This window comes from Torulaspora delbrueckii, chromosome 6 (assembly GCF_000243375.1).
Source record: "Torulaspora delbrueckii CBS 1146 chromosome 6, complete genome".
Classification (NCBI taxonomy): domain Eukaryota; kingdom Fungi; phylum Ascomycota; class Saccharomycetes; order Saccharomycetales; family Saccharomycetaceae; genus Torulaspora; species Torulaspora delbrueckii.
In genome coordinates this window covers 325,123-347,727 of record NC_016506.1, presented here as the reverse complement: position 1 = coordinate 347,727, position 22,605 = coordinate 325,123, and the positions used below count along the sequence as shown (strand labels likewise).

The window sequence follows — 22,605 nt, the reverse complement described above, 5'->3', positions numbered from 1 at the left end:
CGACTAGGCAAGCCATGCACAATTGCAGTCGTGGAGCTATTAACGCTGCAGTATTCTTCATCTATGGCGTTCTGCTTCACGTAAAGACTAGTCTTGAAATTCATTTGCTGAATGCCCTCTTTGGGTCGCTTTACGCGTCAAGACGCGAGAACTTACGTGACGCGTTTTTCGCTTAGCGCTGGGCTAATCAATAGGCCATCTATGAATTGATAAACGGCCTTAATAACAACCTCTTGAAATCCTCTTCCCATATTCAATTCCTCACTCAGACTTAAAGAACGCTATAATTACTCTTCACAGTTATCGTGTTACAATAGGGAAGTGAAGACTTCAAAAGAACAATAGGCAGCAAAGCTGAAATTTAAGGAACAGAGCAGGGAAAGCAGCCATGACAGACGTCTCGAAGATGGCTTTGAAAATTCTCTACACTCTGGACAACGGATCGAGTGGTACTTATCTAGCACGATCTAAAAGACCTCAGGCAGTGACTGTGATTACGATACCGAACCCTACTTCCCCAGGTGAAGGGGATCAGGCAAACTTCAGAATAGGTGCAGTGGAGCTGTCGCCAGTCCTTCAGGAAATATACATGAACTCACCCGAGCTTCTAAGTCACAATGGGTCGAAAAGCGGCCATGACTACAACTTATACTACAAAGATATATGCGAACTCGATGAACCATTGGTCAGTCTCGGATTACTCTCTCAAATACGGCACAAGCTGCGAAAAGAGAACGGGGAAGATATCGTGCAGGTAGATGAGCATGATGATGATGAGACCTTTATTGTGACCGGAAGAATATGCTCAAATTCTGCTGCATTGCTGAAGAGGTCGTACAGCAATTCATGTAGTATCGACGCAGAGGAACGTACATCTAGTGAGACTTTGGAAGTCAAGCTGAGATTTATACGTGTCGTAACCGAGAAGACCTCTAGACGTCCAAGTAATACGGTGTCGAGAATGCCACGAACTCCGCTGGCAGTCCAAACGCAACAACAACATGTCATGAGTAAGCCAACCGCACGTCCTCAGAAGTTAATACGACCAGTAAAGGGCACCGTAGTCAAACGACAGATGAATCAGACTCCGGCACCAAAGGCGGAGAGAACACAGTCATTACCAATATGGAATCCCAAACAACAAATGTCCAACAATACTGCATTTCCCGCAAATTCAATTGCTCATAAAATCTACCTTGCTGATAGGAAAACTGACAATGTTCAGCCAGCCACTCAACAACCTTTAGCATATCAAATTAATGCCCTACAGCAGGATAATACCATACAGAAATATAAAGTTGACGATTCAGTCAGCAAAAGATTTGACTTCATGCTCAATAAGAAGAAAGACCCGCAACAGGATCAACAACAGGGGAAAGCTCAGACAGTCGTTAAGAAGACAACGGCAGCAAAAGCACGAAGGTTCAATACTATGGCGGCAATTCCAGTGCCGCCTGCTGAGTCTAAGCCAAAGATCATATCAAAGAAATCACAACGCTCAGAATCGATCTGCGAAGAAAACCTAGCACCGATTACCGAAGAGAACTTTGTTCTTCAGGATTTGCTCGAAGGTATGTCTAATAAGAGGCAAAGCCAGGGATACACTGAGGATAACAAGGAAAATCAACCTCAAATGAACGATGAGTTCGATCTAGACCTGTTGTCATTCCCGGAGATTAATGCCAAGAGTGATTTGGAGTGGTTCGGTGACTTCAGTCCTTTTCATTCACCTTCATTGATCCAAAATCTTTTAGCTGAGCACGCCAAGAAACCATCTACTACAACCCCCAAAGATGCGAATACTTGTAATACTATTTCCATTGATAACGCTGAAGAGGAAGATCAACAAATGCAAGAAGAGCAGGGGAAATCGACAAGTGATATTGATAGAACATCACCAATAGATACTTTGTCGATGCCATTGATGGAATTGAACGACCGCTCGAATACGCGTATGGTTTCCTGTCAAGAACAACTGCGAAGACTACCAATACTTGGAAAGGGAGAGACCACTGGTAAAGGCAGCCCAGAGAAAGATGTGGTTGACAATGCACAACCAGAAGATGAAGTGACATCGATAGTCATGCAGCTTTCCTCATCGTGCCAGGATCTACGAGTTCCAGAGAAGGACACAGTTTCCAAGGTATCAAACTCATCGCAAGCCTCGACGCCAGCATTAACCCGATGCTATGAATACCAGGATGGTGAGGAAGATGAATTAAGTGAGGGAACCAAGAGACAAAGGACCATGCCTTCTTCGCCCACTCATATGTTCAACTACGAAGATGACCTTTCAAGCGCAGGCGAAACCAATGATCTTTTTTCCTCCTTCATCCAAACAAGAACAGCTGCGAACAACAACGCAGATTCAACACCAGCCACTCAATACGGAAATCAGTCAAGCGATCACTCTAAGTGACCATTTTTTATAGAGATTTCAGGTTTATTATCAATATAGCATTTAATTTGAACTTTTCGCATTTTGGCACGTGATGGGCGCGAATCTTGAACAGGTTAAACACGTCGCCATTAAAAATGGGCCTAAGTAGCATGTAATGTTGACTAGAAAAAACAGTCAGTTCTGTCTAATTGCTAGATCGTACAAGGTACTCGGGGCCCAAATGTGTATGACTGTGGCGAGCAATCACCTGCAAGATGTTGATTTAAGAACGTTGTTGACATCGCTGATAATAATTATTATTGGTTCTGTGTACGCTATCATTAAGCTACTTTCTCACACGCCAAGACCACCAGTCCCAGAAGAGCTCCAATATCAAACTGCTGACATACAGGGAAACATACTGAAGGGCAAATTGCCCAATGTTACTAGTGATTTGAAAAACGGCATTGATGATATTCTTATTTCAGTCGTTGTACCAAGTTATAATGAAACCAGCAGAATTTTAGTAATGCTCACTGAAGCTATAAAATATTTGCAGAGTTCAGCGCAGAATAAATGGGAAATTTTAATTGTTGACGATGGCTCCAAAGACGGAACTGCAGAGTTTTGTTTAGAACTTTCTCATAAAGAATTCAAACTGGATGCAGGACAGTTGAGAGTACTTAAATTTGTGGAAAATAGAGGTAAAGGTGGTGCCGTAAGGCATGGTTTATTGCACGTTCGTGGTAAATACGCTTTATTTGCAGATGCCGATGGTGCAAGTAACTTCAGTGATCTCGAAGCACTTTTAAAATCCATACGCGACGTTGAAAAGGGATCAAATGACGCCGCTGTTGCCATTGGATCTCGTGCGCATATGGTGAACACTGACGCGGTTGTGAAAAGATCTTTCATCAGAAACCTACTAATGTATGGTTTGCACACTCTTGTGTTTGTCTTTGGGATTCGTTCAATCAAGGATACACAGTGCGGTTTCAAAGTTTTCAACAGGCAAGCCATCATTGAGATCTTTCCTTTCTTGCATACCGAAGGCTGGATCTTTGATGTGGAGATCTTGATGGTTGCGATTAGAAAATCAATCCCAATCATAGAAGTACCAATTTCTTGGCATGAAGTTGATGGCTCTAAGATGGACCTCGCAAGAGACAGTATCAACATGGCAAAGGACTTGGTGGTCATTAGAATGGCATATATTCTTGGAATCTATAAGGACAGTATAGAGAGTGCTAGATGGCACTAACCTTTGATAGACACCCTGCATTTAAATTGTTCCCCTATACATAGCTTTACATGCCCTTCTTCTGACCTTCAAAAATATCATAAGACAGCGTACTCAACTTCCTTCTTATCAAAGTACCGTTATTTAGAAAAGTCCTGATAACCGAGGCATATACCTTACTGTCTGAAGTGATGTCGTTGAAGGCGCTTAGCAGTGCAGGTGTATTGATTTCAAGTTCAATTTCGTGAGTCACCTCTGGGTTGCCTCTACCATTCCTCTGATTCTCGACTTTCGTCACATCTATTCTGGTGCAGGAATCGTTATGGATGAAACTTACACGCTGCTTTCCTCTTTCACTCATGGGAGTCTGATCTTTGTATTTTTCAGGTGGTTCTGTATCTGATACCGGAATTTCCAGATTAATCGAGATCTTCACATCATAACTATCCTTCGGCGAGAACAACAACAAATGGGCAACTTTCCTTTTCTCTATGAATTGGGCTACTCTGCCGGTGTTAATATCTGTACTCATTCTCAAGAAACGGGGCCTTTGGGTTGCGACGCCGACCCTATACAGCGAGTCTCTTGTTTGTGATTCGATAATACTGAATTTGCCCGAGTTTTCGCTCACCTCACTGATTCCACGCAGATATTTCTTCAATTCTTCGAAAACGGGAGCCTCGATGTTGGGTGTCATATGTGCGTCTAATTCAGTGTAGACCGCCTGCGACGATATGGGCGGACTGATACGATCCGGCGTCTTTCTGTCCATTATGAGACCGAACTTCATTTCCATTTCGATTAACGGCCTCAAATCAGGTGGAATCGAGTATATCGTTGCGTAAACCCAATCTTGAACGGATTTAGTTAGATCATCATCCGGTATGATATTCAAGAATGAATTGTCAATCTTTAAATCCTTTTTATCAATATTTTGCAATGCTTTAATAGTAGGCTTCCATTTCTGAGCCCAGATTGGAACATTATTGTATTTGTTGGGCTTAGAAGTTGCTGCTATTTCATTGAGAATTCGAAGATCCTTCTTCAAATTATTTTTCTTTGATTGTAAAGATGCCTTTTCTTCGAAAATCGTGCTCACAGAAGAAGCAGCTCCTTCATCCTGCTTCGCAGTACCGCTGTTCGACGTTTGTGTCTCAATATTTTGAACTGCAGGCGCTTGCGTTTGTTTCTTTTGTGGAGAATCTCTATCCTGTTTGTCGTAGTCAAAAGTCATCTCTGTGTTGAAATTAACCTCACCATTTCCCCCGACATCATCATCTGTGTCTGTCTCATCATCCATCAATGGACCAAGTCTGGAAGAATTGGAGTCGTCGGACTCAATTGCATCTCCATTTTGTTCATTAGCGTTTCGCCTTTTCACATCTTTCTCATCGTGATTAACCAAATCGTCAAGTGACAAAGCGCGTTTTGGTTGAGACCTTTCCTCTTTAGTGGTACTCATTCACGATCGATATACCTGATATAACACCTTAGACTACTCTCTTAGTTCGATGGCCATTGGAAGATGAATTGAAGTATAATCAGTTCTTCATAGTAGTTACCAAAGTATTAGAAATCAGTTCATACGAGTATCACCAACTAGAGAGGCCAAATGCCTACTACTATTGATGATAATGATTTAAATGGTTAATAATAATAATAGATACAAATATAAAAAGACCTTCACCAAACCCAATTTCCCCATACCTGATAAAAACGACAAATTTCAAAATACTACAGTCTTACTTGACCAAACCGTTTCCGGATGCCGTAGGAGCTGGGCTAAAACTTTGTGATGTATAAGGGTTGAATTTGGGCCTCTGCAAACTCAATTTGGGTGATGATGAGGAATGCATACTAGTTTGCTGTTGTTGTTGTAATTCTCTGAGTTGTTCAGCCATAAAGAGATCTACTCTCTCACATGTTAGTTGTTCCTGCGCGGAGAGCAGAGATCTGGGGCAATAAAATAAATCGTCTTCAAAAGACTTGCAAATGTCATTTTTATATTTCAAAGCATCAAAATCCAGACTACTCCCACTACTACTAGTGGCAGACGCGCTGCCACTCGACTCGTAGACTAATGGCGAATTGAAAGGTGGTGGACTCACGGGTACCTGTTGCTGAAGACCTGGGTTCGTTTGCTGTTGCGAATCCGTGGGAAATCGATTGAAATTATTGATACTAATATACTCCGATTGGGATGGTGGAGTATTATACTCCGATTGGGATGGTGGAGTATTATACGGCATGATTACTTGTACTTTGTTGATTTTCCTTGTTTCTAGTGTCTAGCAATTATTCAACATAAATATTCAAACAGACAGTCAATATGAAGTATCTTTCAAACCCTATTACCATGAAATCTATGGTTTCTTTGTACTATTCCTTGGAATATAAACTCTGTGGAGGATTCATTGAAAACATGGGTTCTCTTTCTACTGTTCTCAGCAGATAGCTGCAGATAAGCCAGCCAGTCAACAAACAAACAGGGGATGACAACGTGATTGACAAGAATTGGCTAATTTTCGTAAAGTCACGTGCAGAAAACTCAACAAATCTCTAGAAGGTTCTAGATCCTTCCAGAATAATGGGGCCCCGATTAGGGCTGGTTGTTAGGGCTTACTTGGTCTCCCCTAATTTTTTTAGGTTTTTGTGTCGCATTGCCACAAAAACGTCCTTTAGCCGCTAAGTGTAAATAATCAATCGAGCGGTGGACCCTTTAAACGACAATCACTCAGCCACTGTTCTCATCACTTCTAATTCATATAGCTTAGCTTTATAGCTAGTCCAAGTATCTAGTCAAGGATTGCGCTTCTAAATCGACTATCAAGAAGATGGATATGGGATTGTATGCGAAAACGAAGAGATCTCTGTCGATTGGCAGCGCAGAGAAGTCAACAAGTGGCCCTTCCTATTGGAGGAGGCTATCTGGATCTACTTTTAGCACTTTTGCAAGTTTGAATGAAAACACAAACGATGATACTAAGCTTAAGAAAGTAGTCCGATTAAGGAATTTAAAGCATGGCGGCACGACAATCAAAAATAACTCAGGGAACTATGAATATCTTTACAATCCATTAGAAGTCGGTACTAATCCCTACCACACCAAGAGTGCTCATCAAAATGAAGGTTTTTTCGTAGAGTTATCCCTTGACGCTCTAAGCAAAAACGTGTATTTGTCCGATTTGGCCACACAGGCAGACAATCCAGCTACTCCATCGCGATCTTCACCTATATATGCGGATTCATCTACGACAATCATACCCGATGCATCCGAATCGTCGTATAACAATGCAGGCGTTACGATCAGCGGCAAATTGAAGATATGTGTGAACCAAACAAAGAAGCCGGTTTATATCAAATCTCATTGCATCAAACTGAAATGTTTTGTCCATGAATATGTCTGTATAGTCGAGTCTGCAAAAAGGGATGGCTCTGCCACTAAGAGAATCGTCAAGATGGTGGAAGATGGTGACGAGTTTTGCCATATGCTGCCTTATAAAGAGATCAAAGTTGATATAGATACTGGTGATAAAATCTGCTGTCTAACGAGTGGTACACATGAGTTTCCCTTCTCGTTCCATTTGAAAGATTTCCCAGCTAGCGAATCATCATATTTCGGTAAAACTTTTTACAGGTTGGAAAGTGTCACTCAGGTGGTGAAAATTGTTAACAAGAGACCTTGGACCTATGATACAATCATCTTAACAGACGAGGTCACCGTTAAACGTATTTTATCCACAGCAAATTCAAATTTAAAACATGAATCGATCCTTTTGCAAGGAAGTTGGAACGGTACTGAATTGAACTACAATGTTATACTCAATACAAAATTAATCGAGATCGGTGTACCGTTTGGTATACAATTGGGATTGATGAAGGACATGAAATCTAACAAAATGTTAGAAAAAGTCACCATTTCCCTATCACAAACTATTACAATACCATGTCTTGATTCAAAGACTTCTGAACTTTTACAGTCTTCCTATTCAAAGAGAAATGAAATTGAGCTCTACGAAATTGATCTTCAAGAAGATCACAACAAAACAAAGAATGATGATAATTTCCATTTTTATGAAATCGGTAATTTAAAAGTTCCACCGACAGACAAGAGTCAACTTTGTAAAAATTGGCTAAAACCATATTATTGCGAGTTAAGCACAAAGTATAGCAACAGAGCAAGACTAAAGATTACCCACACGGTCATTTTAAGATTATTACTGTCCAATATAACCGAGCCCAAGTCGCCCCAAGAAGTCAAAGGCGAGAAAAAGCCAAAAAATACTACATGTCTAACACTTAAAATACCCATACTGTTGGTAGACCAAGACATGTCAAACAATTTATGGTTGCCACCTTACAAGAGATTTACAACTGTGGAACAATTTTTCGAAGATGAGCCACCGAGCTATTACCATGACGACTCAATTGAGCCACCAAACTATCTGGCAGAAAGGTCCAACTGAGGTATGAGCTATGAGCTATGAGCCATTTTAGCGTATGCGAATGGTTTCCTCTGAGCGTCGGCATTAGCTTTATTTCGCTCTATTTCCGTTTTCCAGGCGCGATTCGTGCTTTCGGCCTTCGGTAGTTGTAGGACCCTGCTCTTTTTGGGCGTCATAGTAACTGGTCCCACTATTGACCTCCGTCCATATGTGGTGGCTTGAAATTTCTACTGTTCCAGCCCATACTGAAAGCCTCTAACGCAGCCTCACTTCCGCGTAGGACTATTATTGCATGTCCTCAACACAACTCATTTTGGTTGGTTTACTGCCCCTCATAGGGGAATGTTTGAACTTGTCGCTGCAACAACTAGATTGCGTGTCACCAGTCTGATAATTTTCGCCTTTTTCTATGAGAAAGAATGGGCGAGAAGGTCTGATAAGGGAAAAAAAGAAAAAGAAAATGCAGTCAAAATGATTTTTGACACTGCTGTCAAATGAATTTTCTCATTGCACTATCTTCGCGCGGAACAATTTGATGAGCAGGTTGAGACATCTTTCCCAGTTAATCTAGGTTGTTGTGTGTGTGCTTTTTCCCGTCCTCATTCACATGCGCGCCTCAGTCTATATAAATGTGAGCGGGCAGCTAAGTGTCACGGGCTATTGGTAATCGATCTCGGGCTCCCCTTCTTTGGCCATTCTTAATCTCTCTTAACCTTTTATTAGTAGGGCTAACCGTTACTCTCCGTCTGCCACTTCTGGAGTTGATGATATAATATCTTCGGGGAAAGCTCCTAGTTACTCTTTTCACCGTCAGAGAGCCAATAAAATGTCGTCAAATATCCTTCCAGATACACAGCAAGTCAGGTTGCCGTCAATTCGCAACTTGCTGCTTTCGATAGATACCCCTACAGCTACAACTGATCCACGACATCACCTTCCAGTTATTCCAACTAATGCGGTTGCTGTATCGGCTCCATATCGTCCACAATCATTGCCCTTCCATGAAAAACCTCAGTACGTGCATCCAAACCAACAGCAACAGGCACAATCACAGTTTGTTGAAGATCGACTGATAAAACCGCAGTTGAGTCCACCCATGCAGACTGAACCCAATTGGTCCTACAGTTCAACGAAACTGCATACGCAGGAGCGTAAGGGCAGTGTCAACAGCGGTAGTAGTTCCCATGATGCGAACAATAGCGGTGGTATTAGCAATGGCAGAAGATCGAATTTACCAAAAGAGACTGTGCAAATTCTGAATACGTGGTTATTGGATCATTTAAGGAACCCATACCCAACTCCGCAGGAGAAACGTGAATTACTGATAAAGACCGGTCTAACCAAGATTCAATTATCTAATTGGTTTATCAATGTCAGAAGAAGAAAAATCTTCTGCGACTACTATGAGTTGGCTAATAGGAATCGAAATTCCAGTGAATGCACAGAACAAGTCACTGAAGAAGCCGTCTGGGCTGCAACTTCGTCGTCGACCGAGGAAGAAGAGCTAGCCAAGAGATTTGCTCAAGTACCCCTGACTAGGCGTAAGAAATTAATCGACAGGTTGGAAGAATTGAAGAAAGCCTCTCGAGCTGGTTAATCAGAGCGCAAATGGTCGAATTTTTTTTTTTTTGTAAAAAAACTATAGTACATATCTTGACGAATAAATCTTACGACTTATCATACCTATGAATCATTGAGGTACGTAGTTATCTTCTTCCTGATCATCGTTTTGCTCCTGAGGTCTGAATTGACCCATTGCATCAGGAATCTCTCCGTAATCACTTCTTCCTCTACGTCCGCCATGATGCCTATGATGCTTTTGACCATGGTACATGTGGCTACCATCGGTACCACCACTACCAACCCGTTCTGCAAGGGGAATGGCAAATCCACCACGCGAGGCATCGTATTCAAATCTTAATTCATCACTTACTTGTCCACCGCTCTTACCACGACCGAACTGTCTGCCATCTTCGAAACCAGGATCTATATCGATAGTCACATTCCTATCATCGAGCTTGGTATCAGAAAGGTATTTCACTGCATTTAGGGCTTCGTCTGCCTTGTTGTATATAACAAAACAGAACCCACAAGGTGTAAACTTGAAACGATCCAATCCCATGACGATTCTCTTTATCGTACCACATTTACTAAACAGTTCGTAAATTTGTTCTTCGGATGTGTAAAATGATAGATTCCCAACGTATACAGTGGCTGATTTCATCGATTGTCTTAATTCATCTAGACCGTTGGGATTCTTTCTAGCTTTCTTCAATAGATAACTCGATGGATTATCTAGTCTCTTGGTGGAATGATCATACTTGATCTCATCGAACTCCGCTAATGACATCTTGCGATTGAACTGAGGTGGTTAGCTCTTCAATAGAGCTATCTTGGTTTATACTGAGCTAGAATCGTTAATATCCACAAAAGTTTCGTACTAGCCTTGATCACGTGACGCTTGTTCAAGTACTCCCTCTCTTAGTAAACGCCAGCTTTTACGTCTGTCCATCGACAGCTACGAACTGATTGCCGGTATTTAAGCGTCAAGATTTGATCTACTCATCATACTTCCTTCATAAATTTTATGTTTATCTGATATTTGGAATAATCTCGTTTGAAGAATTAGTTGAAATTAAGTCAAAGGGAAAAACGAAAGAGATTGTGTAAACATTGGGCCAGGGTCAGAATGAACTTCTAGAACTTTTCGTAGTATCAAGCAGGTATACTCACCTAATTGTTAGACATGAAATTGTGAAACTCCAACAAGTTTCAATTGATCGCATGACTGCATTTTCTAGAGACCTCTAATAGCATAATCAAGAGATACCAATGAATGAGCCATGTATCATGCTTGGCTGTTATGAGTGGGATAATACGAAGGTAGCTAATCTAAAAATTGAATAATCATTAAACTAGTTCCGAAGACTTGAGGCAATGTTAGAATCGCCGGTAGAAAATATAGAATTGAACATCATAGTCTCTAAATCATACTCTAAAGGGTCATTCACTTCATTGTCACATCTAAATGATTCCCTAATGGCTTTAACTCAGTCGGTATGACCTAATAATACCAATCGTATATCAACAGATTTCATATCCGATGTAGTGTAACGGCTATCACACCACGCTTTCACCGTGGAGACCGGGGTTCGACTCCCCGCATCGGAGTTCTTTTTGCCGACCTTGGCGATTAATTAACATTCATTAATGGCTTGATCGAAATGAGCATATCCAACTAAAATTTTGTTCTGTATATATCTGTAACTGAAACGTACCTGTTATAAAAGTATTGAAAGATTGCTGTTAATATGCATGCATAAAAAAATAGAAGAGTAATAGATAAAGCAGAAACGGCAAATTCATTTCTTAGTAGATTTAGGTTTGGTCTTAACATTGGTTGAAATGGTTTTCTTCTGATTGGATTTCTCTGCGGCATGTGGTTTCAAAAGCTCAAAACTGCACATGAGACCAGTGGTAACACTCATGACAGCTCCCCAATTATTAAACTCACCACAATAATTTGGAGCTGAAAAAACTGTAACAAATTTCTTCTTTGCGAAAAACTCGTAACCGTCTTCAACCACCATATGACCTCTGATGATGAGATCAAAATTGAAAGACGAACAGAAATCAATAACATTTTTCTTACCGAAAGTGTAAGAGACACCCCTATCGTTGAGCGACCAGTCACTCACTTGAGAATCAGGGTCACTCCAAAGTATATCTGTGACGAGACCTTCATCTGGAATATCAGTAGGTCTAACGATATTTTCAATTTGTTTCAAAGACTTTAACTCCGGAGAGATACCACCATGTACACAGAAAATTCTGTCCTGAATGATTGCAGCAAATGGTAAAGTATTGAACACATCGATAAACATTTTCCAGGTCTTTGATGAAGTTCTTCTCTTACACTCGTCGAAGAAGCCGTACATCTTGGTCACATTGGCAGATTCATGGTTGCCTCGCAGCATGAAGAAATTATCTCTGTATTTGATCTTATAACAGAACAACAATAGTATTGTCTCTAGAGATTGTTTACCACGATCAACGTAGTCACCCAGGAAGAGATAATTTGTTTCTGCTGGAACACCACTTAATTTCAAGATTCTCAGAAGGTCTGTAAATTGGCCATGAATATCACCGACGACCTTGATGGGTGCCTGTAACCTCAACAGAGAAGGCTGACTCATGAAGATTTCCCTTGCGTGATAGCAGATCAACTGAACTTCCCACGAGTTGAAAGGGAAGTCGCGGGACTTGTAGTACCTTGTCTCACCGATTTTTAACAATTTTTCAATGGCATCGTCGATGTCCAATCCGTCATTGGATGTAGTATCATGAGGGTGCCTCTTGAGGAAAACTCTTTTCTCTAAGTCTCTATAGTTCGGAATAGAAGTACCCGATTTAACCAAAGAGTTATTCTCGACGCCCTTGTGAACAATTTGCTTACGAAGGTTGCCCTGAGGCGACCTCGCCGTGGGTTTCAAATAAGCAAAATTGTTGGAAACCGAGTCGTTAAACGACGAAGTAATGTTATTCGCACAAGTGCTAGTTGTGGTAGTTGAGGGAGAAGGTGAGAACAAAGTGTTACTGCTGCTCCCCGAAGAGTCCTGACTGCTGTAACTACTGTCACTGCCACTGTGCCCATTTGCTTGATCGGATGCAAATGCCTTGGCGGTCGAAATATCCACATCAAAGGTGAAACTAGACTTACGTCCTTTCCTCATAGAAGGAGGAGTCTGATGCACCATAGTCAAATCCGAGTCGGCGGACGCCGTCACTGGAGGCGAATACCTCTTCAAATTCTTGCCACTTTTCAGCTTACCGGCTGCTGAACCCGTTGTTTTTGCTGTAATATCTATATTCTTCGTAGTCGAATGGTCATTGTTGCTGATAGTAGGTAGTAACCTACTATCATCTGGGTCATTAGGTTCATTAGCGTTAAGGTCATCACTGGGAGTGGTTAATTGTTGGCTCGTTGACGAATTCGGTACTGCGAAATTAGTGTTATTAGACTTTGACGGGCTGTTCCCCATATCCTAATGGTATTTTCTTTGAATGAATAAAGGTTTGTGTAGTAAAAGTCGTAGTTTCTCAGCAATGAGGGTGCAAAATAGGGCTGAAATGTGCGTAGGTTGTGTAAAGGGTTTCCAAAAGATTTCTAAAAGTTTATAACTAATCAATCCAGCCCAGGAAGCAGATATATACCAACCCGTATGTGAATCGTATCCAATAATAAGCAAAGGCTTTTCTTGGCGAATCCAGCCAGCTTTCCAACCAACTTCCAGCCACTGATTGAAAATAAATTTGTGAAGGACACTGTCGCGCTCCACGAAGCAAAACGGGTAATATCAAGGCTAAATAAACCCAAGATAATAAACTCATCGAGTTTGAAAGGGTCTGTTTTACAGGTACGAGATTGAACCAATTGTGGTTAATTTGTTGGAATGGAGGTGATTAAGGAGGAGCCTACTGTGGAGGAGGAAGTTTCACACGAGGAGGAAGAGGGAGAGACCCGTTGTGTCTGTGGCGAGATAGATCCGCCGGATGACTCCGGACTGTATATCCAGTGTGAACAATGTTCTGTATGGCAGCATGGATCATGCGTTGGGATTGCTGATGGTGAGGATAGCCATGTAGAAAAGTACTGGTGTGAACAGTGTAAGCCGGAGTTGCATCATTTGTATACGGTTGACACCACTGGAGCGACAAGGTCAATCTATAGGCCCGTTGCAGAGAGAAGGAGGTTGAGCAGGAGGAGTAATCGACATGCAGAGCCTGAATCGGAGGCACCTGAGCTGGGGAAGAAGTCCGATGACGATACAATGCTGGGTTCTTCATCATCATCGGGTAGAGCGCGCGGGTCACGTGGCCATCAGTCTGAACCAGATGAGAAGGGTCCTGAAGGTATTAAGCAAGCTCAGGACCAGAATGGGGCTGGTGAAGTTCAAGCGGATGTTTCCGCGAGTACGGAGGATGGCGATAGACGACTACAGGATAGAAAAAGAGCCACTTTCTCTGCGAGAGAGGAAAAACAGTACCAATTGATGTTGGAAAAAGCTATACGTGAGAGTCGGCGAACCTCTCAGCAGGACGATGAAGCAGGCGAGGGTTCAAATGTTCGTGTTGATGATTCAGCGGGTCAATTGGAGACCAAGGAAAGTCCTGTGGAACAGGAAACAACCGCACCAGGATCGATTGATGTATCTGCGGACAACAATAAAGTTAGCGTCACGAACTCGGTCAATGCTGCCTCTCCATCACCTTTGCCACATAAACAGACACCACCGTCCACTTCAAGATCTTCGAATTCGACGTCGGAGGAAGACACAAAGAAACGTCCAGGGTCCAGGCGATCCCAAAGGGTAGGCAAGACGTCTAAGAAGGTAAACAAAAATGGTTCAGAGGGCACTCCGCGTACAAAAGGTAGTGTAGCTAACAACAAGGGAGAAATTGGCATAAATAAACCCATGAAGGCAAGAATACCGCCTCAGAGAACCTCTTTGAATGAAATGAGGCGAAGGGTATCGGCTATCCTCGAGTTTATTTCGCGAACCCAATGGGAGTTGAGTGAAAGTCACTCTTCAAAGGAGGAGTTGGTTAGATTTGTAGAAAATCAGCAGTTTGTTGACCAAGTTGACTCGATCTTTCAAAAATACGACCACAGCTTTAAATTGATGGATGACCTTACGAGATCCCTGCTTTTGTGGGAGAAGAAGTATTCGACCACGTCAAGTACTCAGGAATAATCATTAATATTTTACGTATTACGGATGGACTCTATATAGTCATTGGTAGAGATTACCGAAGTACCACCAAGGATGACCCTCATCCTATTCTTCATAGTTTCATTGAATTGATGAACGAATCTAGCTTCTTCAAAAGTAACACCTCCAACAACGAATAATATAATATCCTGAGGCGGTGGAGAGGAAGTTGGCGATGAAGGGGAAGTTACAGCTTGATCATTACCAATCGTCCTTAGCCTATCTCTTGGAACTTTATTCTTTGAAAATTGGGTTAACAAGGTCGAAATCTCAGGTACATGCTGCATGTATACGTTGTCTGTCTCTGGATGACTCTTTGAACCCATCTTACTGTTGAATTTCCTCGCAAGTTCACTCAGTAAGTCGTCCCTCTCCAGCTGATGACCTTGGTTGTCGTGTTCGTTGCTCTTAGAGCTAAATATTCTCTTGAACTTATGAAGGAAATTAACGTCGTCCACCGGAAGCTCCTGACCTAAAATCTGAAACATCTCAGTGACTTTGGCGTCATTCCCACCATGTTTGAGAAGATATATGCAAGCGAGTTTCAGTTTGTATTTCGGGTCCAACTTGGGTTCTCTAAACAAGTCCAGCATATCCCGGTAATCCTGCTGATTATCCTTATGAACCGCCAAGTTTTGCTCAACTTCACTCAATTGCCAAATATTTCTCAGTTGTAATTGCCTGTCTAGCTCGCCGACGATGGCCATGTGTTTAGCTACGCTTCCCGAAAGTTTCCTGAACTCGGGATATTTCTCGATGAAATTCTTAATGTCCTCAATACTATCGATTTTGCTGTTTGAATGTGTCTTATCCTTATAGTTTGTAACGTATTGCTTCACCCGATCTCCTAATTCACCAAAATTTAAATACATAGTATCATGAAAGAAGGAATCCTGCTTTGGCGACAACGTCACGGTTTGCAAATTTCTATCAATATCGGGAATCCCTGATAAATCCACTATATTACGTTTGATTCCAATATACTCATTCAACATAGATTGGTAAGTCCACGGTTGTAAAAGGGGCGTCAAAGGATCATTCTTACGATCCAGAAGCACCAACAATGGAGGTGAGTCCATCGATGGAAAATCGAACAATGTCTTCTCGTTTTGTTCTATCTCGTAGTTTATCTCTCTAGCAAGCTTGGAGCACAGTTTGCTGTTAGACTCAAATTTTATCTCCGGCCTCACCTTAAGCGATAATAGTAGAGACGTTATGCACTTTGTACACTCTGTCAGGACCGACTCATCCCACACATCATGGCTCTGGAAAAGTCTTTCTATAGGTATATCTAATGAATAGAAGTCCTCATTCAAAATATGATAATCCTGAAAGATCTCTTCGACTTGCGAAACTACCTCAAGGTCATCTGCTTCCGCAAGGCGCTCCAACTGAGACTTTGTCAACATATTGCTGAAGAAGATATAGTATTCCCCATACTTGGGGTTCTGTAACTCCTTTAAAAGAGCCTGAATGGTTTCTTCACTAGGATTAACGTATACTAAACACCGCAGATGTCTCATAGTATCTCTATTTTGGTTCTCAATCGTATCCACCAGATAAATCTCATGGTTCAGCAAGTCACTTTGCGTAGCACACATTGAAATAGTTGTCGTGGTGTCTTTATCCAACAATAATGCTCTGATCCTACTCTGCTCCACAACACTTCCGCTCCCCGACTTTGGCTGAGAGTTCAATATCCTCCCGATATAATAATCAGACACCTTGAACAAGTTCATCTTGACCACGAATACCGCACTCTAACCGTCTTTCTCGAGCTTTGTAGCCAGTTCTTGAACTATCAAGAAATCCTTATAGGTGTGAAATTCCACGTTTTTCCTAACAGGGCAAGGCGAGTGTTAGTTGAATAAAAAGCACTGAGCCATCTATCAGTTTTAACCGTAAGAACTTCCACCAAGGAGAATAGTCAAGCCCTCAGTTGAATGGCATAGTGTGTGTGAAGAGGGTTGTTAAAGATGGGACATAGGGGCAGATCATTAAGGTCTGACATGGAGATGACTTCTACTCAGAATGGTGGGGGAAAAAGCTCGAGCCATCTGTCGACGACAGTTGCTGGTCATCCTGCAAGACACTTTAGACAGTTTACCACCCGTTCAAGGACGAAGAGTGCAGCGAGTTTTAGGAGTTTGCACAGAGTTTTATCTCACGAGAGTACAGAGGGCGACTGCCATAGCGTTGCAGCGAACTCTTTTACGAAAAGTAGAAGTTCAGACTCTTTGTACCGTAAACGTGCAATAAGCGGCCTCAACATGACGATGCTGGCTAGAGTGCGGTCGAATCCTGGTCATATACCGAGAAGCCGATCAGGATCCATGGCCTCGACACATAGTCTTGGAGCGGGTTTCACGAGGTTGAAGCCTAGCAGGAGTAAGAGCACTCATCTGGTGATAGATTCACATGAAGGTGATGAACTTTATGATGATGATACTACGACCGACGAAGAGGTCGAGTATTTCACTGATGAGGAAGATGAAGTCTCCAACAAGGGCAATAAGTCTAGCGCTTCCAATGAAAGCAGTCAAAAGGGTGAAATTGAGGGACCAAAATTACATTCGAAATCTAAAGAGCCTATGTTACTCTCAAAAACGTTCAGCAACCTGACTGTTCCATTGGAGGAAAGCGAGACTAATGAAGGAATCGGAAACCAGCCCAGCTACCAAGTGCCTTCAAATATGATAGCGGAACCACACCATGAAGGTGTAGAGACTAGTCAACAAGAAGGAAATGGATTGCGCGGCCTACCATCTCATGCAACATTACAGGATGATGTGACTATGCAAGATCAAATTAATAGCCACGAAAATAATGTGCCAAACGATGGGGACGATCACATTAGTAATAGTAATTTAAACGTTTATGATACGGAGACTTTGAGTGCTCACAGTTTGAAGAGGCAAGGACGCGAGTTCAATGAAATGGGTGAGGATGAGGAAAGAAATACAGTTGAGGCTGTACCTCATCAAGATCCCCCCTTTGAAGTACAGGACAGAAATAGCGACATAGAGCAGTATATGCCTAGCATGATTCTCTCGCAGTCAACCGGAGCTGTAAGGAGATTTGAACAGCCCCCTTCCATTCAAAACTCGCTGTCTAATAACTATCACAACGGTTCTATCGAGGAAGATGATGGGAATGGTGATCAAATTGACAGTAATGGAAATTATCCGAGGATCCATGAAGAAGAACCGAAAGTCTCAGCTGCGAGTGCGAATATTACCCAACACTATTCGGTCAATGCACCTCAAGCCAGCAATCAGCAGAACTTCTCATCTTCAATTTCGGGTCTGACAAATAGTCTACTTAAGACGGCTCCAGATAGCTTCCATGGTACTTCTCGAATGAGCCATTTAATGCGCAAGAGGACGTCTCAAAACAATCTGATGAGGTCAGATCCAAGACAGGCTTATGGAACGGAGCTCCCAGCTTCTCCACTGCATAGAGAAAATGCTGCATCGGTCTCTTCGATTAACAACTTTGCACAATTCTTGAAATCAGATGCTATGGATGGTGAGTCAAGGACGCAACGTAAACTGTGGTTGCAAAGAGAAAACTCCATTATGGACTTGAGCGCACATAATGACGGCAATGATCCAATATTCATGGCAAGCAACATTGAAGTTAAAAGAGAGTTTGAAAGAATTTCACACGAATATTCGAATGTTAGAAGATTTACTAACCCAGTTGAGGAAGCAATGGCTAGAGTAGAGTCCGATCAGAAAAGTGTTGGAATAAAGAGCTCAAACAAGTCTAATCAAGATCTGGGAAGCTCACTGTTCTCCGGCTATAACTCTAGAAGTAAAGAAGAATTTCTTCCGAAACCTCACGACGCCAAGTTGCATAGAATTTTATCTTCTATATGGAAGGAGGAGACTGCTCAGTTCAATAAAGATACCAATCCCTTGAGCAGGCTCAAGTCCAATGGTACTGGTCATCATTTTCCGCAGCCGAGCCGCAATTCACTGAGAAGTGGTGCAGGAAGTGGTACAGCTCTCCAGCACCAAAGGACTATCAATTCATTACAGCCCACGACAAGAGCAGTAAATCGGCGCATTGAAAACGCTATTCATCATCAGCAGCGACTCTAGTCCTCTCCATTTTGCATGAAACCTATATATGTATTATCAATCCACTAGCGCATCTTTTCCGTACTTATTAGTATTCTATTTGGCACTTAATATATATTCGTGAGAAGGCGCATGCTCACACAGCACAACTAGAACGGTACTCGATAATTCAGCGCTCTTCCTTCTGAGTATATTTTATCTAGCACATGTTCTAAGGTACCATCCCTTTCAAGATCTAGGTACTTCTGATATAATATCAACGCAGTGTATGCGTCTTCTATCGAGTCATGATTTCCCTCTTGGATGTTTCTATCTAGAAGGGCGAAGGCCAGATACCTTAATGACAAATACCGCTTCCCCCGCAAGAAGTATATTGCCGTGTCTCTTATCTGTTTGGGAGGTATATTGATATTAATGTGCTTGAAATCGTTACTTAACCCATGCCCGATAAACACGCATCCCAATTGCATCAGGAGCCAGACTTTCCTGTAGGTAACTTCTCTCGAAACTAATGGTTTTGTACTCAAGTCTAAGTCAAGATCACCGGGAGATATTCCGCTATACCTCGTCACGTAGTCTTCAATATGGTCCTTGTTGAAAATGTAATCATCAATAAATGGTATGCCAAAGGATTGCCCTTTAGCGCATCTGATTGCCGACAGCCTGGCCAGAGCCGTTTTTTTGGGCTTAACGATTGTCTTGACACCATGACAATCAATATCACTCAACTCTTCATTCAAAATCACGAATTCAGCATCAATGGCAACCATAGTTCCAGGCTGCGGCGCCTCTTCCTTTGTAAGCAATTGATACTCTACCTTTGCCGATTCCCTAAGCTTATTAGCGAAATGATCTCGAAATAATATTTCGTAATTAATGGGATATGTATCCACAGAAAAGAATGGTTTTCGTATCTCTTCTGCGTCACAGTATATTACAGTCTCCACCTTCTTCCACCAGTACGAGATGTTGAGGGCTTCCTCTTCTTCTATTTCGACCGCCAAGTACCCATTGAACATGTACCACTTGAACTGCTCAGACTTGGCATCGAACTTACGAGCATACGTTACCAGACGCGTCTCGCAATTGTTATCAGTGATTTGAGCGACATAACCGTTTAGCTGGTACTTGAATATTGGAGCGTTGCCTTTCAGATCTGCCAAGCTTGGTTGAATCAATGCCTTGTCTTTAGAGATTGTTGCAAAAAAATCCTTTGAAAGCCAATTACGAACAGATTTCACAATGTTCCACTCGGATTCCGAAAGAAGGATGTCCAGTGATAATACTGCAGGTAAGTTTCTAATGGTTCTCTCATATCCTAAGATCTCCTGTTTGCTACCAGCAATGTGCTTGACCCTTTTCATTGATGATTCGAGATAAGGTAGGATGGTTTGGTTATTAAGTCGTTTGCTCCCAAACTTGGAGCCGTTTCTAGCAGGAGATAAAACCGTCAAGGTCGGAACAACGCTTGAAGATTTCTCAAATTGGCTAGAGTTGGAGCGTACCACCGAATCTAGATGGAAACCAAAAAGATCCTCAAGAGCTGCGCTAGGCTTGTCTTTGTGACGTTCTTCATGAATCAGACGCGCCAGTAAAAATTCATTGAATTTCTGTGCCAACCCTTTTTGCAGCTTCTCAGGACTGGAAGATAACTTCTCTTCTGCTAAAATCGATTTTTTGAGCATTTGAAGATCGCTAGGAAGCTCATTTGTGAGTCCAAGCTGATTCGCCTCCTCCAAAGAGTTCAGCGATGATTGAAAATTGGTCGATCGACACACTGTACCCTTTGATCTGTCCATCATATCATATAAATATCCCACTTCAGTTAACAAAGAGTTAGATTGGAAATTTTCATCTTTTAAGCACCCAACGACAAAATTGAACAACTCAGGGACAAAGCGATATAGTTGCAATATAGCGTTGGTGTAAGTATTGTCACCGTCTGTGTCCAATGTGGAGAACGGTGTCTGATTAAATGCTTGGAAATCGAAATTGTCTGATCCATAGCGACCGTGACTCAACTGCAATTTACCGTATGCTGGAGGAACCTCTCCTTCTTTGTTGGGCTTATATCTCAATATGTCATCAGGCACCGTTCCGGATGCAATCTTCTTTCGCACGTCTTTCAGGCTTATGTAAGGTGGTACAGTGTTTCTGTGCCCATACTTTTGCCTATCATAACGAGCAGTGACATACTTTCGAAGGCTGCCAGAATCACTTTTCCTACTGGGTTTTGGTGTGGATGCCATTATGCTGGCATCGATCGGTAAAGGCACTGAACCAGGGCTTCTGAAGACGACGCTGTTCCATGCGGATAAAAGTTTCTGGCTATAGTAGGGCATCCCAACGCTGCTCAATGGATAATCATAATCATCTACAGAAGTAGTCTTTGGAAGCATTCCGTCATCGACATAGTCTGGATACTCCCAAACTTCTGGCGTGCTCGTGAAAGAAGGCGTGTCCTTCGATCTTGTCCATGTAGTTAAGAGATTATCGTTTCCAACAAAGGCTAAATGTTCTCCGTTAGGTGACAATACCGCATCCTTTATGGATTGGCAGGGATGAACATACTGTGTTCTCAATGTAGGGTTTACCAGATCGACGAAATCGAATGAGCCAGACTCAGATGCCACCACCATTACTGTTGGAAGCAAAGGATGAAGCTGAACAAAATCAGCACCTCCGGCACCCATAGTTGTACCCTTAGAAAACGAGACAGGGGGTAGCTGCTGCATAGTTCTCAAATCGTAGATGTTCACGAAAGGATCTGCATACATACTGTTGAATCTTCTTGACTTGCCAACTGTGACTAAAGTATAACCACGAGAATCCATACCTGATATGGTTCCCGAGTGTCCTGAAAATGACTTGATTATGCTACTAGAGTTGGGGTCCAGGACGTCAATAGCTCCTGACTGTTTGCCGATCGATATAAGTTTGTTGTTAGACGATAACAGCTTAATTTTCGAAGGATAATTTTTAATGGATTCGAGGCATCCTCTGTTCAAATCAACACATACTATCCCAGATGCAGGATTCCCTCCAGCGCAGTATACTTTGTCCTGCTGTTCTACAGATCCCAGACACATCGCGCTAAGCGAATCGAAGGCAGCTACATCAACACTGGTCATATTTAACAAAGTAATCCCTCTGCGGTTTGAAAAATGCAGTGAGTCGTCACCTATGGTCAGGATACCTTCTCTATGACTCAATATATCGTTGACCGCTGATCCACCAATATGCGCAGTAAAACGAGTATATAGAGAGAAATTGGGATCGTAAGAGGAAACGCGACCGTAGCTGTCACCAACCCATATCAGATTTGCCCGGGCATCAAAACTTGTCTTCGTAGCTTCCTTCTCTCTATTGTCATATCTGAAATAGGGCTTTTTCAAGTGCTCTATAAGGTCCAGCGAATGAGTAAAAGAGTGTTGCCAATTGTTCATGATAACGATTTAGCCCAAGCACAACACCTAGCACCGCTGAGATCGATGGCTAAAGGGCTGCGATTGCTCTTTCTGGTCTCCGAAGCTCTCATCGAACAGCCTCAGGTGGTGTCATAAAGCCTTTAAGGCTCGAAAGCGTCAGTTTTACCCGCCTTATACACTTGATATTGGAAAATTTGAGCTCATCGCCTCGAATAGTTAGAGATTAATGAATAATGGATAGACTATCGGATTCA

At 42.2% G+C, this 22,605-nt stretch overlaps 12 protein-coding genes and 1 non-coding gene across 13 annotated transcripts; 7 read left to right on the top strand and 6 right to left on the bottom strand.

Moving 5' to 3' along the window:
* Positions 1–388: 388 nt before the first annotated feature.
* On the top strand, positions 389–2,419 carry SPT21 (Spt21p; the record flags this gene model as incomplete). Its single annotated transcript, XM_003682160.1, has 1 exon — positions 389–2,419. One exon carries the CDS (start codon positions 389–391, stop codon positions 2,417–2,419), a length of 2,031 nt encoding a protein of 676 aa, XP_003682208.1.
* Positions 2,420–2,627: 208 nt separating this feature from the next.
* On the top strand, positions 2,628–3,641 carry ALG5 (dolichyl-phosphate beta-glucosyltransferase; the record flags this gene model as incomplete). Its single annotated transcript, XM_003682159.1, has 1 exon — positions 2,628–3,641. The coding sequence occupies one exon, from the start codon at positions 2,628–2,630 to the stop codon at positions 3,639–3,641; it is 1,014 nt and encodes a 337-aa protein (XP_003682207.1).
* Positions 3,642–3,687: 46 nt separating this feature from the next.
* Positions 3,688–5,082, bottom strand: CET1 (polynucleotide 5'-phosphatase; the record flags this gene model as incomplete). Its single annotated transcript, XM_003682158.1, has 1 exon — positions 3,688–5,082. One exon carries the CDS (start codon positions 5,080–5,082, stop codon positions 3,688–3,690), a length of 1,395 nt encoding a protein of 464 aa, XP_003682206.1.
* Positions 5,083–5,362: 280 nt separating this feature from the next.
* TDEL0F01830 (uncharacterized protein) lies at positions 5,363–5,869 on the bottom strand (the record flags this gene model as incomplete). Its single annotated transcript, XM_003682157.1, has 1 exon — positions 5,363–5,869. The coding sequence occupies one exon, from the start codon at positions 5,867–5,869 to the stop codon at positions 5,363–5,365; it is 507 nt and encodes a 168-aa protein (XP_003682205.1).
* A 585-nt stretch (positions 5,870–6,454) lies between these two features.
* Positions 6,455–8,086, top strand: SPO23 (Spo23p; the record flags this gene model as incomplete). The annotated part of the gene is made up of 1 exon (XM_003682156.1): positions 6,455–8,086. One exon carries the CDS (start codon positions 6,455–6,457, stop codon positions 8,084–8,086), a length of 1,632 nt encoding a protein of 543 aa, XP_003682204.1.
* An 805-nt stretch (positions 8,087–8,891) lies between these two features.
* On the top strand, positions 8,892–9,662 carry CUP9 (Cup9p; the record flags this gene model as incomplete). The annotated part of the gene is made up of 1 exon (XM_003682155.1): positions 8,892–9,662. One exon carries the CDS (start codon positions 8,892–8,894, stop codon positions 9,660–9,662), a length of 771 nt encoding a protein of 256 aa, XP_003682203.1.
* A 93-nt stretch (positions 9,663–9,755) lies between these two features.
* CBC2 (nuclear cap-binding protein subunit CBC2) lies at positions 9,756–10,415 on the bottom strand (the record flags this gene model as incomplete). Its single annotated transcript, XM_003682154.1, has 1 exon — positions 9,756–10,415. The coding sequence occupies one exon, from the start codon at positions 10,413–10,415 to the stop codon at positions 9,756–9,758; it is 660 nt and encodes a 219-aa protein (XP_003682202.1).
* Positions 10,416–11,164: 749 nt separating this feature from the next.
* Positions 11,165–11,236, top strand: TDEL0Ftrna3E. Its single transcript has one exon. It is a non-coding gene; the product is annotated as a tRNA-Glu (tRNA).
* Positions 11,237–11,427: 191 nt separating this feature from the next.
* On the bottom strand, positions 11,428–13,107 carry PPQ1 (protein-serine/threonine phosphatase; the record flags this gene model as incomplete). The annotated part of the gene is made up of 1 exon (XM_003682153.1): positions 11,428–13,107. One exon carries the CDS (start codon positions 13,105–13,107, stop codon positions 11,428–11,430), a length of 1,680 nt encoding a protein of 559 aa, XP_003682201.1.
* A 411-nt stretch (positions 13,108–13,518) lies between these two features.
* Positions 13,519–14,820, top strand: CTI6 (Cti6p; the record flags this gene model as incomplete). The annotated part of the gene is made up of 1 exon (XM_003682152.1): positions 13,519–14,820. One exon carries the CDS (start codon positions 13,519–13,521, stop codon positions 14,818–14,820), a length of 1,302 nt encoding a protein of 433 aa, XP_003682200.1.
* Positions 14,821–14,831: 11 nt separating this feature from the next.
* Positions 14,832–16,577, bottom strand: VPS45 (Vps45p; the record flags this gene model as incomplete). The annotated part of the gene is made up of 1 exon (XM_003682151.1): positions 14,832–16,577. One exon carries the CDS (start codon positions 16,575–16,577, stop codon positions 14,832–14,834), a length of 1,746 nt encoding a protein of 581 aa, XP_003682199.1.
* Positions 16,578–16,814: 237 nt separating this feature from the next.
* On the top strand, positions 16,815–18,944 carry TCO89 (Tco89p; the record flags this gene model as incomplete). Its single annotated transcript, XM_003682150.1, has 1 exon — positions 16,815–18,944. One exon carries the CDS (start codon positions 16,815–16,817, stop codon positions 18,942–18,944), a length of 2,130 nt encoding a protein of 709 aa, XP_003682198.1.
* Positions 18,945–19,072: 128 nt separating this feature from the next.
* PAN2 (poly(A)-specific ribonuclease) lies at positions 19,073–22,369 on the bottom strand (the record flags this gene model as incomplete). The annotated part of the gene is made up of 1 exon (XM_003682149.1): positions 19,073–22,369. One exon carries the CDS (start codon positions 22,367–22,369, stop codon positions 19,073–19,075), a length of 3,297 nt encoding a protein of 1,098 aa, XP_003682197.1.
* Positions 22,370–22,605: the final 236 nt, after the last annotated feature.